This window comes from Dermacentor andersoni, chromosome 1 (assembly GCF_023375885.2).
Source record: "Dermacentor andersoni chromosome 1, qqDerAnde1_hic_scaffold, whole genome shotgun sequence".
NCBI lineage: Eukaryota > Metazoa > Arthropoda > Arachnida > Ixodida > Ixodidae > Dermacentor > Dermacentor andersoni.
Window position 1 is genome coordinate 211,264,313 of NC_092814.1, and position 18,821 is coordinate 211,283,133.

General features: G+C 44.5%; 1 protein-coding gene across 1 annotated transcript in view; it reads right to left on the minus strand.

Annotated features, from left to right (window-relative positions):
* Window positions 1-18,821, minus strand: part of LOC126547030 (nose resistant to fluoxetine protein 6-like) — an 80,802-nt gene that overhangs the window by 11,837 nt on the left and 50,144 nt on the right. Inside the window, exons 5-11 of the mRNA XM_055062616.2 lie at window positions 14,625-14,905; window positions 13,307-13,400; window positions 13,121-13,222; window positions 11,357-11,522; window positions 8,175-8,254; window positions 7,964-8,086; window positions 2,602-2,722 (exon numbers count right to left, since the gene is read on the minus strand). Coding sequence (XP_054918591.1) covers window positions 2,602-2,722; window positions 7,964-8,086; window positions 8,175-8,254; window positions 11,357-11,522; window positions 13,121-13,222; window positions 13,307-13,400; window positions 14,625-14,905 — 967 coding nt within the window. The remainder of the gene's footprint in view (window positions 1-2,601; window positions 2,723-7,963; window positions 8,087-8,174; window positions 8,255-11,356; window positions 11,523-13,120; window positions 13,223-13,306; window positions 13,401-14,624; window positions 14,906-18,821) is intronic.

The following is an 18,821-nucleotide window of genomic DNA, read 5'->3' on the forward strand; positions in this document are numbered from 1 at the left end:
TACTTTATTTCTCCTCTATGGCATTGTATACGCGCACAAGGCGGCAGAAGTTAAACAAGGATTGTTAAAAGGAAGTTAATTCCGGTTACGAACAAAATGTGAATCCAAAATAAGTCCATCGCGTAGCAATCATCGCGCCTAAAACGGAGTACTCCTCGCGCCGGCGATGACCATTTCCGACGAAAGTTATACAGGGTGTCCCGACTATCATGCACCAAGATTTAAAAAATATGCAAATGCCACGTGGCTGGACAGAACCTAGCTAATGTTGTTTGCCGTCGCTTGGAGATACTCAGATTATACTTGATACTTGGAGATACTCAGACACCGCCTAATTACATAATTAGTCTTAATTAATCAAGCAACATCTCGAATATTATAATTAGATTAAAAGTATCAATGAGAAAATTGTAGAGCAACATGAAAAACTCCCGATACAGCTTTCGGTTACTCGGTACGCGCCGCATAAAAGCGTTGTTCCGAGCGTGAAAGAAGCCCGCGAATACACGCAAAACTGCCGCGCGACTGGCCGCTCGAGGCACTTTGCGTGTATATTGCAGGCTGCTTTTACGCTCGGAAAAAATACTGCTATCTAGCACGTATTGAGCAACAGAAAGCTGTATCGGGAGCTTTTCATGTTGTTCTACAATTTTCTAATTGATACCTTTCGCCTAATTATAATATTCGAGAAGTTGCTTAATTAATTACGACAAATTATGTAATTAGGTGGAGTGGAAAAAAAATAAACAATCTGAGTATCTCCAAGCGACGGCATACAACATTAGCTTGGCTCTTTCTAACCACGTGACATTTACATATTCTTAAATCTTGGTGCATGATAGACGGGACACCCTGTATATAAGGTCGTTAACCATGTGGCACTGCGTCGCATGCGATCAAGCCATGAGCGGTAACCGTACACTGCGCTAATTTCTCTGCCTGTACAGCGTCATCAGCGGGCTCTATTGGAGAAATGACGCAGTAAACGTGATCTAGCCTGCAAAAGTGGCGAGTCCCCGCCGAACAGACAACGGCTGTAGTAAAACGCGGGATGCATCTTCCGGTTCAACCAACGTTGATGTGACTCGTCCCTGTCAATCGAACAAAAACGCAAGCAACGCGACGCGAAGCTACCAGTGGGTGTTCCTGTCTTGACGAGAACCACCCTCCTTCCGCTCGTCGGCTGGCTGCTTAATGTCATTCGAGCTGAGGAAGGCAGCGACACGACGCGCGTGTTGTCGCCATGTCTCCCGCACGTCGTCCCCCGCTTTCTTTGTGTCGCTCCTTCGTGTCTGTGCCTCTCTTTCCGGCCGCATCCGTCAAGAAAGCGCGACCTGAGAGCGAGGCTGTCAGCCTTTGGAACGCAACACAGAAAGATCTGTGCGTTGATGTCGTCTGCTATACGGCCACTGTCTATCGGAGACGCCTTCTGCTTTGTTAATGCATGGGAAGCGTCTAAAGGGGCGTTCTGCAGCATTACCAGAGGGAACTCTGGCGATGCGATCGTTCGGCCAGCATGGGAATGATGGTTAGTACATGGATTGGTCTGATCTTGGTGCTCGTGGCTTCACACATTCTTGCGACATTATTTGCTACGCTTTAGCGTTCTAACTTTCCAAGCGCTCAGTTTTCTAAACCGAGTGCTTGGAAGTTTAGGCAAATCCATGTACTAAGCATCATTCAACTGCTAGCTGAACCACCGTGCTTGCTGCTCTCGTAGCCACTCGCGACAGAGTCCCAATTTTTGTAGAAAATTATTGCTCTGCAAAAGAGTGCGGCCCATAGGTGTCGCAAAAGCATGTGCTTGCTAAAATTGGAGCGAGCACCGTGGGCGAAGGTTTCTACGCACTGCGGACGAGGTCTTAAGTGGCTTCAAAGCAGCGGCTGACAAACATCTAGCCGTCCCAAATTCCTTCACTCGCTCACACGTAGTTCAAGAAGGCCCTTCGACGCATCCTTTACGTCAAAGTATGCACATAATTAAGTATTATAGGCGCCTTAGACAACACTTTCCCTTGGGATGAAAGAAGGGGAATGCCCTTAGCTTTCAAAATTTCACCAGCTTTTTGTTTGCTAATTTGCTCGTTTTTAAGATCACGTATTCACCGTTGGCTCTGAAGAAGCTACATCAGCTCTGTAATCAACGTTTAGTGCCTTCTTTTAGTTCGTTTTCTTTAAATGTCTTGCAGTGGAGAGAGAGAGAGAGATAGAAAATATTGGCTACACCATTTCTGTTACACAGAAAAAAAAAAGTATTAAAAAGGAAAGGCCTGCTGGCTTTTGCTCAGAAATGCCATAAAACACAGCTCATGCCACAAATATGTAGCAAGATAATGAAAGAAAAGCACATTTATGCCGCTGCACACCTGAACCGACTGGTAAACCTCAGAAAGATGATCTGCTGGCTAAGTTGGTATTCCAGTTTTCGGGCAAGCAGCGCGAAAGAAAATAACACGACAACAGAAGAGAAATAAAAAGGCAGAGAAGATGCAGTACAAGAAGAAACGAAAGGATTGTGGTTCTCTCTTTTTTGTGTTGTGCTATTTTATCGCATCGACTGACTCAGCCGCAGCGAACGAAAGATTGGAAAGCAGCACTTACCTTACTTGGACGCCACTGATCACTGTGCAACGTGCATAAACCACAGAAGATCCCGATGACGAAAGATCCGAAGTGAACGAAGGGCAACGAATATACCATTTCGCCCGTTTCCGTCGATTTACTGAAAAGTTGCCAAAAAAATGAAGAAGTAAAAGAAAACAGGGTCGATAAAACTCGTTAGTAGCAGAACGTTGCGTGTCAGATGTCGGAATCTTAGTTCTACGGCAAACAACATAATGTCCAACTCGATTATATAGAACCTGGTTAAACCAAATTACCTCGTACAGAAAATTTTCTGAGCACCGTAAAGCTGCGGCGAGAACACATAGGCAAAATGTACCATTACATTGAACGAAAATCGCATTGGCATCCGATACATTGAACTCCGCGCAACGTCAAACGGCTCGGTTATAGTTGACTTTCCCGGCGAACAAAGCCCTCTCAAACCCGTCATAAAAAAAGTACTTCTTTTTTTTTAATATAGTGCGTGCCATGCGCGGATTTCCAGAGCCATGGCAGCGCCCTATCACGGTACATGACAACAGCCCCTCAAAAAATTATTCAACCCTTCCACTCTGTGAAGGACAAGCAGCGAAGCTGTGGTGTTTTACCTCAGACGACGGATCTATGTATACATAGGTATTATTATTATTATTATTATTATTATTATTATTATTATTATTATTATTATTATTATTATTATTATTATTATTATTATTATTATTGAAGGACACAGACACCGAATACATCTTTTGACTGTATAGTGATTTATTCTTATTGTTTTATGAGGTAGAAAGACCGGAGTGCAAGCAACTGTTTTTATGTATCTGAGTATACGGATATCCTCGCCCAGGGAGAACGGTAGGCCATGAGTATGCGTGCTGTAAATAAAGCTCCTTACTGAGCAATGTGAATCGAATCGTTATCGCACACTTCTGTTTTTATCCCGCCGTTGATTCCGATATTTCATTAACATCACGCTCTATCTCAGACGCTAATTTAGAAGCATGCTTGCTGGCTCCGAGTGCGATGATTCGTTCGACAGATCAGCGATGTGACTCCTTTTCATAACCGAGACACATTGCTCGGACGCTGAGCAAGTAGTGCGGTCTAAAATATGTAACACTGCGCACTTTCACATGTTACGTCGGCTGCTGCGGGTCATGCTCGCACGTGATAAATTCTTGCTACGCTACCACTATTTCGCGCAAAATTAATTTTGCCGTGAAGCACACGAACTTGCATTTTTCTTGCTTGCTGTAACTAAAGCGCTACTTTTTTGGCCGCGAACTCCGGCAGTGTGCGAAGTCGCTTCAGCACTCACAGAATGGCATGCCAATTTGGAAAAAATACGCCATTAACCTTTTTTCTCACTATTCTGGATGAACAGTTTTGTGTTGATTGAGGTGTTCTGTTAATTTTTGAGAAGCGGATGTCGTATTAGCGATCATGTTAGTCGTAATCCTGAAAACATCACAGCTGTTGACAAGGTGGTTTAGAGGCACACAGTATCGTGGCTATATATACTAACAGCGTTGCTTCTTGCGTGTCGCCTGTACGTTGGATGTCTTTCAAAGTTCTGAATTGGGCGTTTCTCAAATGTTTATGAATGTTATGATTTATGTGCTTCCATTGAATTGTTTCTTTAAATTTGATGCGGTCTTGTGCGTAAATTTCGAAATTTCACCTATAGCCTCTGCATATAAAAGTCTCCACGCAAACTGACGCGATACTTATTTTTATACTCGTACTGCACCTCGAAAAAACTCCGTTCAGTGCAAAGTAAAAAATAAATAAAAAAGACAAGAAAAAATTCCCATGGCTCCACGCAAAAATTCCGCTCGCATGGAGGAAAAATTCTACTCCGGTCATACGGAGTATAATAAACTTCCAACCGGGGGGGTCGCATTATATAGGGCAAGCATTATACTCCTCTAGGGATTATTTCCGTTTACAGTGTAGTGACGTGTGCAAGTACCACCACATAGCAGACGGGAATTTCAGAATATTTACAACTTCACTGGGAACTACGTAATTGCGAAAGGTAGATGAAACTCGGCGTAATGTTAGAGTCGTCTTAGCGGCTAATTGTCATATAATTTGTTTCTTGATAGTTTCGATAAAACAATTGAGTTACCCGCCGTGGTTGCTCAGTGTCTATGCTGGTGTCTAAAATTAACGAAACTTGCCATTGCGCTTCAGAACGAGGACATGATAGCATCTTTCAGTGGCTGCCGAGACATTGTGGCATCGTTGGTAATCACCTCGCCGATGACGCTGCCCAACGTGCCCAGGCTGGCGCACCGACACGCCTTACACCTTTATCGAGAGTAGACGCTGCAAGAGAGCTTCGCAGTCTCGTTCGCACCATCCCGTTAAGTCACTTGCAAACACCACAGAACTCTCGGTGTCGTTTATGCAGCCTCGACCCATCACTGAAACTTAAATTACCAGCAAACCTTTCACGACGTGACGCAACAGTGCTGCGTCGGCTGTGTCGGTCAATTTCAGTGCGATTTTTTCAAGACATCTACATTATATTGAGAGCTACAGAACTTTCGCGATAAACTGGATACGAAATTTTTTTCGTGTCGACGCGAAGTGTAGACGGACGGGCAGCGACCACCGGCAGAGAGTAACTATATATACAACTTCGCTGTAAAAAAAAAAAAAAAAAAAAAGAAAATTAGAAAAAGACCTGCATATTCATTAATCGGCGTGGTTCGCGCAGGTCCGGATGTACCGGTCAATGAATGAACTATTACATAAAGTCAGAACCTGCATCTGACAGCTCAATCAGTGTCTTTCTTGGTAAAGTAATTAGACCGGTGCTTTTAGTGGTAAGATTTCACGAACTTTTTCAATCAAATTACGTGGTAATCGAACTATTTATAGTGGATGCGCCTTTGAGAATGTTCTACTTAAATGGATTTGACTGTACAGTCCTTGCTCGAACGTGTCTATATCGACATATATATTCAGATATTTGTTTCACGTGAAATATCAACTGTCGGTTCGTGCGGCAATGCGTCCACAGAGACTATCTAGACGCGTAACCTGTTTCCGTGACCCAGAGCCATCTGCATGTGATGTGGGCCTTGCCCTGAAACGATGTGGTGTTTGATGTGGTTTTGGTACGCCACTTATTACGTAATAAAGGACTTCGCTTACATCTGCTCAGTGACATTCTTGTGCGAGTTTACGCATAGTTTACACGTCGCAAAAGAGGAGTTGACGGCTGTACCTGCGACCAACGTCTCCGTAAGCACATGTTAGTGAAAAAATAATGTAATTCAGTACGAACCCGCCGTGATTGCCGATCACCAGGTCATGGGTTCGATTCCCGAGCGCGGTGCAAAATAAACAAACAAAATGAAATAAAAGAAAATGAACACTTGTGCATCCTATTTAGGTTGAGCGTTAAATAGCACCGGATCGTCGAAATTAATCAGCAACCATCCACTACTGCATCTATCATAGCACGTGTAATATCTAGAAATGTTAAGCCCCACAATTTAATTTTTAAGCAAATTCTCCACAAAGCAGATATCTCAGAGAACTGCACTGCACATGTCGCAGTGCTTCAAGTTGCAAGGAAAGTAAGATGAGACGTAACTTTTTACGCAAAGAATATATTTTATGCACGCGGTTCCTTACGTGGCAGATGCACAACAATTAACGTAATCAGCATTACCATGTTTTCCCATGTAGATCTCTTCGCCGCGATCATAAACAGTGAGGGTGAACAGCGGAAGCCTCGGCCCGGAAAGAACTTGTTTCGACAAGGGAACTTCTTTTCGCCCTAACGGAGACAATTAAGTTTCCTTGTCGAAACGATGGCCCCGGGCTGAGAAGGCCCTTCTTCAACCCCTGTTGAACACTTGGAAGTCTCCATCTTGCAGTGACCTGGCGTCCTTGCAACAATGTTTTTATTTAGATATATCCCGCTGTTTTGACGTATTTACTCACCTTAATCTATTTGGTAAGAATCTGAGCCTACTACTTTATATAGACCTCACCAGGTGCGTAACACATTACCCCTACACGCAGCATGTCGTTGCAATTATGCGCGCTTATTTTATTTACCAAATTTTTCGTGGACAAAATGTACAAAATGTACATTTATTATGTGCAATATGTGCAAACGGAAATGAAAGAACCCTACTTTGAATGCGCACAAAATTTCCTTTCATTAAATAAATACTAATAAATGCCGCTTAAGGACGTAACAATAGTCGACTCATATAACCAAGTAACCATTCTTTCCGTTCACTGGCAAACGTTGTAACTGTAAAATATAAAGCCACTTACCGGCCGTCAGGAGTGAACGCCGAATGTTTCTTTTACTACGTAGTATTTTAAAAATCTGGTGCAATTTGTTTTAATTATGTGCAGTCTAAAAAATACACCCACTATAATCTTTTCCTTGCATTTATTGCAGCCACTTTTATCCTCGCCTTGTTCTTGTCGTGGAGAATGGTCGGCGGGCTTTTTACTCATTTTCACTCGTGAACACGGTTAAGTTTAAGCAGCCGCAACTAACGACAACAACCTTGTCGGACATGCGCACACACAACCGGCTAGAAGGCACCACGACCTAAATAAAAACGAAATACATGTCAGAAGCTACCGAAGCACACTGCACGCGCGCGCGCGCGCGCGCGCGCACACACACACACACACACACACACACACACACACACACACACACACACACACACACACACACACACACACACACACACACACACACACACACACACACGCACACGCGCACACACACACACACACACACACGCACACACACGCGCACACGCACACGCACACGCACACGCACACACGCACACGCACACGCACACGCACACGCACACACGCACACACGCGCGCGCACACGCGCGCACGCACACACGCACACGCGCACACGCACACGCGCACACGCACACGCGCACACGCACACGCGCACACGCACACGCGCACACGCGCACACGCACACGCACACGCACACGCGCACACGCGCACACGCACACGCACACACGCACACGCGCACACACGCACACACGCACACACGCAGACACGCACACACGCACACACGCACACACGCACACACGCAGACACGCAGACACGCACACACGCAGACACGCACACACACACACACGCGCACACGCACACACACACACACACGCACACACAGAGAGAGAGAATAGCGAAATGTGGGACGCGAGAAATTTGTTCCCTGTTGAATAAATTCTATTTGTCTTGTATAAACTCAAAGCCAGCAAGCTTTGAATGTTTGGTTCTTTGTAACAGGAATCCTATACGGGCGAGTCTCGTTCGCCGAACTTCTAATAGAGTATTTACTTACTCCGTGTCAGGATTCCAAAAGAGTATTATTGGTTGATAGTTGTAGTAGAACGTCTGCACCATCACGATTCCCGATCCAGCTATGCTCAGCAACACAAGTATGATTCCCCCAACTTTGATATGCCTGCAAAGTAACAGAAGATTACGTCAAAAGCAGAAGCATTTTCGAACATTTTCTTTTTTTACGTGCCAGCGTCGGCAGCAAGAATTACCTTGTCATCAACACGCACACGGCAGACGCCACCACGAAGATCTGCATGTCCACGCTGATGTACCAGTAGTGGTCCAAGCACTGTGAAATGGCGATTTTACTAAGTGGGCTTGTTTGGTTTGATGCTAAAGCATCAAATCACCGATTGAGCGAAAAATCCGGCGTCTGTAGCAGCGAAACGGCACTTAAATTCCCATTGGCTGTGACGCCACTTCACGTGAACGTCTGAACGGAACAGAGCGGGCAAAAGGGCACACCTGCTGCTCCGCTGGCGCACCCAGAGTTATATTTATTTATTTATTTATTTATTTATTTATTTATTTATTTATTTATTTATTAGTATGAACGTGTCGTCTGGTCGCCTGCATGGTGGCTTCGCAGGCTCGGGTCTTCCTCTTGTTCTTCGACTCCGCACCTTTAATTCGCAAGTAATTAGTCAAGTCCTTTCACTCAGTCCTAGCATTCGAGTGCCTCGTTCGACTCGGCGCATTGAGACTCTTCTGCCGGGTGCACAGCCCAGAATCTTCCCTAAAACTGACGCGGCGGAGAGCATGCGAGGTTGGTTCAGAACCATGCTGTCTGTTTAGGTGTGACTCACGGAGGTGGCTTGCTTAGCGGACGTGGCTTAGCTTAGCGGAGGTGGCTTAGCTGTTGTGGCGTTGCGCTGCTAAGCACGAGGTTGCGGGTTTGATTCCCTGCCGTGCCGCCCGCAATTCGATGGCGGCAAAATGCAAATAACGCCCATGTACTTCGATTTAGGTGCATGCTAAGGAACCCCAGGTGGTCAAAATTAAGGCGGAGTCCCACACTACGGCGCGCCTCAATCATATCGTAGTTTTAGCACGTAAAATACAGAACTAAATTTGTTTTAATTTAGGTACGGCCTTCAATTACCGAGAATGCCGCTCAGGCACTGGCTACTCACCTCTGCCGGAGAGCATGGGTTTATTTGCGTGTAATAAAACTTTTTGCGTGGCCGTGTAACGTTTTAGAGCAGTTTCGGCACGTTTACGACCTCATTCTGCCAACTCTTCTTTGCTGAGGATCAGTTTTAGCGTCATTCTTAAGCTTCCGTTGCATGCCGCCGCGATTGTCGACGAGCCAACGTAAGCTAAGTAAGAGAAAGCGGACCAATCGCAGACGCCGGCACTACCCTCTTCATCCGGTTATCGATATGCAGTGCAGTGGCTCAGCCCCATCGAATCCTTCTCCACTTGAGCATGCTCCTCGCCTCTTGCGAGCCAATTAGATAAGACAAGCCGCTCAATGCAGGCAATGTTATTCGTTTTTCAAGCAAACAAAAGGGACCTCCTATGAACGAGGGGAATATTTGATTGGTTTGTTCAGACAACCCTGTGGGTGACCGCCTGATACTTGCGTCGGCGGTTACGCAAATTTGACGTCGGGAGATTGGAATAAAAACACATTGGAATAGTTTTACGTTATACGGCCCCATGTGTCCATCAGTCCCATCTCTCGCAGAAACTGAAGAAGAATGTGTGACACTCCCTTGCCTATACTATCCGCGGTCCTTCCGGAAAGACTAAATATTCGACACGTTCTGAAGAAATCCTCTTCCCATACGGTCCAGAAGTGTCCCTTCAGGACAGAAGAGGTTGCAGGACAAGAAGAAATGTTCTATGTCGCCCACTTCGTTGCATTCAGTGCAAGATGGAGAAGCAGCAACGCTGACTTTTAACATCCATGGAGGAGCGTAGGCCGATCCTGTTCTTACTCGATATAGGAGGGTGGTTTCCGTGCAGCTAAGCCCCTTTACAACACAAGGCCTATGCGGTAGTTTCCAAAGCGAACGAAAGGGCAGCTAATTGTATCTTTATATAGGAAGTTAGCGATTCACTGGAGCTCTCATTGTTGGCTCTTCAACTGATCCACCGGAGCTCTCACTGGAAGCGCCTTATTGAGAAGGGTATCTGCTCTCTCGTTGCCAGTGATGCTGGTAACACGTGCCGGACGCTTGTGACGGTATACCGAGACCCAAATGCAAAAGTCCGCATATATTGGCATCCTGAGTGGCGTGCGGCTGCACCCAACTGCATTTGGGAGAGGTACCAAAGCAAGCAGGGGAGAGAGGACGCTTGTGCGGGACACCGTGAGAACTGCCTCTCTTTTCGCTAACAGTGTTTCCGAGACGGACACGAAGAAAATGGTTGCTAAGAAAAGCATGTATGAAGCGTAAGATGTTGCCCGTGATGGCCATAGATCGTAGTTGGGTGAATACAAAGTTCTGAAGTACACATTCAAAGGTCTTATAATTGTCCTGAAAAGCAGCAAGGGTCGAAAGGCCGTCTTCTCTGTTATGTTCAGTGTGTCTTATCAGATCTTTTACAGTGTCTTGGGCGCTTCAGTGGATAACTTCGCAGGTTGGTGTCACTGGCAACGAGAGAGCAGATGCCTTCGCCAATGAAGCGCTTTCAAAGCAGCCGGCAGTTAGAGTTCCGGTGAACAACCAAGATCCTAAAAAGGCAATTCGTCGCCACATTCGTTCGATTTAGTAACCGCCGCATGAACCCTGTATGGTAAAACGACTTAGCCACAATGAAGCCACCCTCCTATACCCAGTAAGAACATGATCAGCCTACACACCTGCTAGGTTGTTTAAAGTCGGCAACACTTGGCACGTGCAAGCAAATTAGTTACCAAGTAATATACGATTAATATATAAAAATAACCATTTGAGGACATTTACTGAAACTTTCAGTTATGTAGCAATAAATCTCGTGGTTCTTGGGCAGCTTGGTAAATTGCCTAAGAACGTAAAATTCCTGGGCAAGTTCAGAAATGCTTTTATGTGCAAAAAAATAGGACACGGACAACAAAATAAAAACACGGACAGGCGCACTCTGTGTCGTTTCGCACTCCTGGGCAATTTCTAGGGATCTAAGTCCATGATGTCAATCGCGAGAGGGCACCACTCAAACATCCTCAGGCTAATAATCAATCGGAAAAATGAAACTTATATTCTCCGGGCGCACCTAGCAACCAAAATGATTACAAAGTAGTCTGTTACCGCGGCTTTCTATTTTAACTTGCGTCTTCCTAAACGAGCGCTTTCTCTACGAGAACACCAGGTATTAAAAAAGCGAGTCTTTGCCATATCCGTAAGTTGCACTATTCAGAGCACGAACAGTCTCTCAAGGCTCGCAAACAAACGAGTAAACTTACTATATCTTCGTACTTGTTGAAGTTGTTGATGTGAAGAAGCACTGTCCACCAGTTTTTTGAGCAGCCGTTGTAGTATTTAGAGAAATGCTCTTCAGCCAGTGGTCCGCGGGCTAACTTTGGTAGCAGAAAGAACGCCAAAACAACCACCATAGCAGGTACCGTCGTCCTAAAAAGGGAAGGTAAGAAGCGCCCCCAAATCACATGACGTCACAAAACATTACAGCGTGTTCAACAACAGGCACATGTTACAATGTGGAACAAACCTTGGGGATTATGGCTTCGACATATTGTAGGCTATTGCTCACAACGTTGAAGCCTCAAATGGCTGTAGCATGTAATGGCATATTATTCCACATGCTATATGTAAAGCTGTGCGAGCCAGTGCCGTCACTATATCATCCGTTCTTTCAACACGGCACGATAATTCCTTTTTTCGTTATTGTCTATCTTATGCCCCACGTTTCAATGTCAATTTTCAATTGACATCGTTGTATAAGTCGAGGCTCACCCCAGGTAATAGTAATGCCCTAGTTTTTATCACATAGTAAGTACCGAAATTTACACTTAACGAGAAGTACTACACCAACAAAAGCTTGCGAACGTCAGACAAGTATACAACATCACACGAAAAAAAGAAAAGAAAAAGAAGCCTCTCCACATTATCCGATCAAGCAGCGACAACATATCTTAAAGACAAAATGCCGCAAGATAAAGAGAACTTTATAGAATATCACTGTGCCCATGCTTTCTCGCATTGAGTCGTCATACAATAATGACGGCCGCTGTAACGCAATAAGCATTACAAATTCTTCGTATATTTATTCATTCAAAATCAAGCCTAGTCATTAATGATACATCACCGAATGTATTACCTGAACTTCCCTAGTTTCATCCTTTTCCTTTCTTTCCTTCTGAAACAACCTTGTGGCCCGAATGACCCTTATATATAGGAATAGTTATCAACACGTTAAGAAAGAGCAGACTGGCGCCACTCGTGTCTCTTTAACACAATCGACAACATACTTTGACTGTCGAAAAAAAAATATATTCTTGCTTGTGTAAACTACGCATGCATAGTATAATTGACGAAACTTTCAAAGTACTTTAGAAGCGACAATATGTATCGTCAGGATTTGTTTCGCGGCTGCTGTATGGCGTCTGATGCTCATGAGATGGAGCAGGACACTGTCATTTTTAATATCTTGAAGTCACGAGCAGGGTACATGGCTGCTAAACTTTTGACGAAGTCTGTACTTGTTGTCAAACACCTATGACACCGTATATTTTTGACAACCCGCCAAGCAGCTGACACGTAGCCAAATGTTGAGGCTACTATATAGGGATCATCAGAGTTTTATTTTTCCTTTGGGATAATATAATGCCCCCTCCTCTGCCGATGCGCTTTACAGACGTGTGCATCGCGGTCTTCATCACTTGTGTCAGCAGTGGCAGTATGTATATACCTTTTTTAGCAACTACAAAAAGCACTCTCCGTATTGCCAACGTGCGGACCTTCAACGTGTATCAAGTACACCTTTGCTTTCACAGAATTACTTGGCATCTAATTAGAATGTTGTGTTGCAGTGAATGCACAACACAGGCAAAGGATGCTGACTTAGGGCACCTAACACTCTCCAATATTTGGCTCGCGTGAGAGGCTCCGCATGTATTTGTCAGCTTTTTGCTTACTTTGTGCGATCACTCAGTGCTCCACGAAATTATGTAATCGGCGACGAAATGACACTCATTTACTTGGAATTTTACCTTAAGTAGCGACGAACAATGATTATTATGATCTGAACGAAGGCATTCTTCTTCCGCAGTGAGTCACGTCTCTGTAAAAGCGTATAACCCAGGAGAAACCCACTGCGACAGAGAAAGAACAAGAAAAAAACTGTTAAGTCTTCTCAGCCCTGCTTACGGACCTTGCACTGCGCAGGAACACGGTACCTGACGAAGATGAATGTCGACACACAGACGAATCCGTTCGCAACCACTTGAAAACGAAGCGATTCCGTCAGGTCCACTGCTCTGAACACTGAATCTAGAAGTAAATAAAGAATTAGAAGTCTCATATCCAAATACTCGAGAGAATAACACCTTCAGTCGCTAATTAGCCCATTGCCTAAGAAAAAAGATTGACCCTGTGTTGAGCAAGACGTTCTTCAGATACTACGGAGTTTTTAAAACGCCGACATCGGCTGACTACAGCTTTCACCACCAGCTTGTGCATGTGGGTATCTCCTGCACGCGGGGCCTAACGTAGGGCGTTTAGGTTACGTTGACAGAAGCGGGGCACGTAAACACCTTATAAATAACAGAAGACCTGCGCACTTTCAACTCTGACCTTACACGGAGAGGCCGAGAACACGCGTATATTCTAAATGTGGCATGAGAGTGACATTCAGTCAGTCGACATCTATAATCCTATCAATCTTTGTACATGGTCTTTAAGGAATGTCAGCCTTCCTATACCCCAGAATCAAGAGAAGTGGAGGGGTTCTGTTATATGGGACATGTTGGTGCAACGGGATCGTCAGGGTACAATTTTTCCTTTCGGGACCATGGAAATGCCAAATGGTCTGCATCAGCGAGTGTCTATAGTCGGTCTGAGTCAAACTGCCCTCACGACGTATTTCCCCCATCCCGACCATGGTAGGAAAGTTGCATGAAAACATCATGGGATCTGGTTGGCAGTTCGCTGCCGGAAACCTAGAACCCGGCACTCTAGTCTTGCTATTCTCTCGCGTCGACACTACGCGTTCCGCTGGTATCTTGGCCCGCCAGAGTGAAGTCATGCATGGAACAATGTTGGGTCTGGCTGTCTCAGCCCGTTCTCAGATTTGACCCGCTAGCATCTACGCGCGAAAAGAACCCTGCAGCACTTGGTGGCTTCAATATTCTTTTCAATACGCGCGCTTTTGGCAACACTATTGGGCGATAATGTACGCTAGTTCCAATGAAAGACCTCTTGTGGTTGTGAGTGTGCGTTGCAGCGCTTTCCTCAGGTCAAAAGTTTTTCGTGTGCTGTTATCAAGAAGATTGTGGTTACGTTTTTCAGCGCACGCAGCACCGGTTACCGCATAAATTAGACGGAAGCAGAAGACCGCGTACTTTTTGTGCGTGTGCGCTAAATACGCGTCCGAGTGTTTGTCGGTGCTGATAGGTATACTATAGCGACGTCCTGCACTGATGAAAAGATTTACGAAAGGCGAAATCTTAAAAAAAATAGCAATACAAAGAGTGATATCGACGTGTGCAGCCTTACCGATGGCGTCTGCATGAACGCAGTAATAAGCATGGGAGAGGATCACCCACAGTGCACTCAGGAACTTCATGCCGTGGAGAAACCTGAGTCTCTGACTGTCTCCACCCTTGTCGCTCACGTCGAGGAGCTTCCTCGTATTTGAAACTGCGGAGTAGGTAGCCACGAGCTTCTTCCAGGGCCCCGCCGGCCGTTTCTTGGTCTGATTTCTTTCGTGTTGCGTGAGCAACAGGTCAGCGCACGTGCTCAAGATGATCACGATAAGCACAGCACCAAAAAATGAGCTGAAAAAAAAGGCAAAATATGACGAGACTAATTGGTAGTGAGCTGCCTAATGAAGTAAATTGGCGTCAGTAGAGTCTTTAAAAAAATTAATTATGGGGTTTCACGTGCCAAAAGACGACCTGATTATGAGGCACGCCGTAGTAGGGGACTCCGGAAATTTGGACCTCCTAGGGTTCTTTAACGTGTACCTAAATCTAAGTAAACGGGTGCATTTCGCCCCCATCGAAATGCGGCCGCAGTGGCCGGGATTCGATCCCGCGACCTCGTGCCTAGCAGCCCAACACCATAACCGCTGAGCAACCACGGCGGGCAGTAGAGTCTTGAAGTGATTATTATAATAATACGCTGCAAAAATACGGAGCCAAGGAAAAAATACGGACGACACGAGCACTTTCATCTGAAGGTTTATTAGAAACATGTGCTGATTAAATCTACGAGGCCACGCAAGACAGAAAAAGAGAAAAAAAGAACAAAATGATTATGCCAAAAGTGTGGTGACTCAATAAGTGTCACACATGGGCGAGGTTCAGTTATGTGTTATCTAGAAAGACGAACCTTTGCTTGCTTAGAGTGATAGATGGCTGGCTCACAATGGAGTGCACGCGCTTTTCAATCTAGAATGCTTAAACCTGTGTAAGCCAGCCAGTTATCGTCCTAAGTAAGCAGGACTTTGTCAGTATACATAACACATAAGTGCACCTCACCCATATGACCACCGATTTTATCGCCCATCCTTTGGCATTCTCACCTTGTTCTATTTAATTTTTTATTGGCGCACGTTTCCAATAACTGTTAGCGCTCGTGTCGTCCGTACTTTTTCCTTGGCTCCGTCTTTTTGCGCTGTAAATCATAAATCTATTACAACTCGCCCAGCTCTCAATTCTCATCCATAAATATACACCTTGTCCTGACCTTCTCTGCACGACCATTATGTCAACGTAATGGCGTCATTAGCCAGTCTTTGTGCTGCGTCTGAGGCGTGATTTCGCAAATGCTCGTCCAATTTGGAACTGTTCAAAGGTTTTGAATCTGCCAACTCGTTTTTACCCAAAGAACGCATCACGTTTGGGCCATTAGAACTCAGATGATGCAGGGAAGGAAGTAATTACGTTCCCAAGTTCAGATGAAAGGTATCGACAGAGTTCAATCAATGATCCCCCCCCCTGAGTGAGGCTATACTCACGGACAACTTTCTGTAGCTATGAAGGGAACGCTACGGGGGCGGAGCTTCTGCACATGTGTCACCGCGCAAAAGCACTGCCGGCGTTTGACAGTGCTTTTGTATGCTCGGAACAGACGGCGAATCTATACAGGAAGCTTCCACGTACAACGGTGTCGCGTTTTCCCAGACGCGGAAGGGAAAAGCCGCAAAATAACGCGCAGGCAATGCAGGCAATGGGACTGGAGAACCAAACAAGAAGGGGAGCTGCTTATATATATATATATATATATATATATATATATATATATATCTATATATATCTATATATATATATATATATATATATATATATATATATATATATATATATATATATATATATATATATATACATATATTCTTTTTTTGGACGATTAGCCGGTCTCGACGCAGGAACCAGGCTAGATCTTATGTACACGCCTTCTATTCTGGACAAGCATAATAAAAAATTGACAGTCGGTAAGCATCCTTACGCGATTTGAATGCGAAAGGATAATGACTTGTCTAATTAATTGGTTACATTCATGATAGACGACGTCATACAGTGCCACGTGACCTTCACACTTCTACCTTAATCCACCTTAATTCATTTTATTACACCTTAGTCTACCTTTCTCTAATTTGTACCAATCTAAATCCACCTTAATCCCCTCTAATTCACCTTCGTGCACTTTACTACACCTTAATTCACTTTACTCCACCTTAAGTCCCCTTACATTAAGTTGTTCTAACTTTAATTCACATTATTTCACTCCAATTTACCTTACTTCACTTTATTTCACTTTAATTCACGATAATTACCCATAATTCCTTCTAATTAACGCTGTTAAGTCATTTACTATATTCTGTATTACTACTTACGTCATACAAGACGCCGATGACGTCGCGTTTAATTTTGGTACCACTCGTTGTGGGAAACGCCAGTTTTTCTGCCTCATGGGACATAGAATGCTTTTGCATTAGTAATCATTGGTGAGCTTCCAAGGGAAGCTTACCAAGGAAGAAAGCACGTAGAACGTTAGTAGTTCTCGGAAGCTATGCACACTCGTTCCACCGGCGTTCTGAAATAACCAACTGGTCAGTGCTGTCGCTGACATTCTCCAGCAGAGCGGCGTGTTGGCAGAGAGCAGTATATGTTTTTTAAGTTCACCGAAGAAGCCATCATTCCTGTTGAGTATGCAGACTTAGATGCGTCGTTACTTCTGTGGCAGTTCAAACAAGAAACGGGTCTTCAACCTTCAACAAGGACAGGGACTTCTGCAGGTAAGCTCCGAGAAGACTCTTTTTTTCGGTTTAGACATACGTTTCTTGCAATGAAGAGCCTAAAGGCAGATTAATTCTGCCTGATTAGGGTCCCTTCATTGCTCGGTAACGGTGAGTAATCAAAGGCTCTTTCTTAAACCAGTAGCAATAATCACACAAATGTAACGAAAAAGAGATCAGCGTCGCGTTATATACTTCAAATAGCAAGAAATGCAAAGAAAGAAAGAAAGAAAGGAAGAAAGAAAGAAAGAAACACATCCCACAGAGCATCAACGTTCAGCCTCACAATGAACGCAGTCGCGCGAGATGTAGCCAGGATTACAATTGACAAGAAAGAAAATAGCAAAAAATAAATTACGGAAACGGAAAATTACGCCATGTTGTGAAGTAGACAAGCATACACAGCATTCACCAGCAACAAGGGACACTTGAAAGTAGAAAAAGTAGCAAACAATTAGTAACGACCACATGCAGTATAACAAACAATAAAAACAATATTTTTAAATTGATCGACTTATTTAGGGAAGAGAACCAGATAGTAAATATATCACAATTTCTTTTCCTTAAACTGAAGTCAGAGCCACCCTGTTGAATTATTTTGCAAATACATTTATTATTGTGCTGAAGGTGGTATTCCGTGTATAGGATAGTATTTAATTGCCGTATATGTCCCTGAATAGCGTGGTTGCCAAGTGTATCGCTCTGACATTGACTCGAAAAAAAAAAAATAAACCTTCCTCACGGGTTTTAGCAGTGAAGAAGGCGTCAAGGCGCAGTGTTTTGTCTTTTCTGACGGAAGCCACGAGTTTGCTGAGGCTGGTCTCTTCGCACTTCGACAGCGCATAGTCTTGTCTAATTCACCCGCTTTATCACCTGCGCTGTTTCGCCATGTTGGACAGCTGTGAATTACTTACCGAATTCGTACGTATAACACACAAACAAAGAAGAGAGTCAGACACTGACCACAGTCAGTCAGCAGGAAAAGATAGCGATCAAGGCTCACCTGGCGCAGCTCAAGCTCTAAATTTTCTTGCAAGTTACCCCATTTTAGCTATCACCGGTATATCTCTATCTTATTAGCGCTTAGTTAGCCTACGACCAGGCGAAGTTTCGTCAAACCCTCGACTTAATTGTGGGACGTATAACGGGACCATAAACGAAATACTGAAACGGATTTACCGATGTCTGGAGAATAATATTAAAAAGCCTTGAGTGCTGCGATTACAACGCGACCTGATGCCACAGACAGCAAACAGAAAATATGGAGACTGCCAGCGCGAACACTTGAAAGACCAGTGCCTGTAATCTGAATCATTCATTCAATGCATCGCTTGCACTCAGTTGCTTCTTACAGGGGAGTCAGCAACGACTCTCTCAGCAAGTTGGGCCCACTCTTCCTGCTGCCGCCTTTGAACTGCGCTCCACCACTTAGATGCACAGCTGTGTAAGGA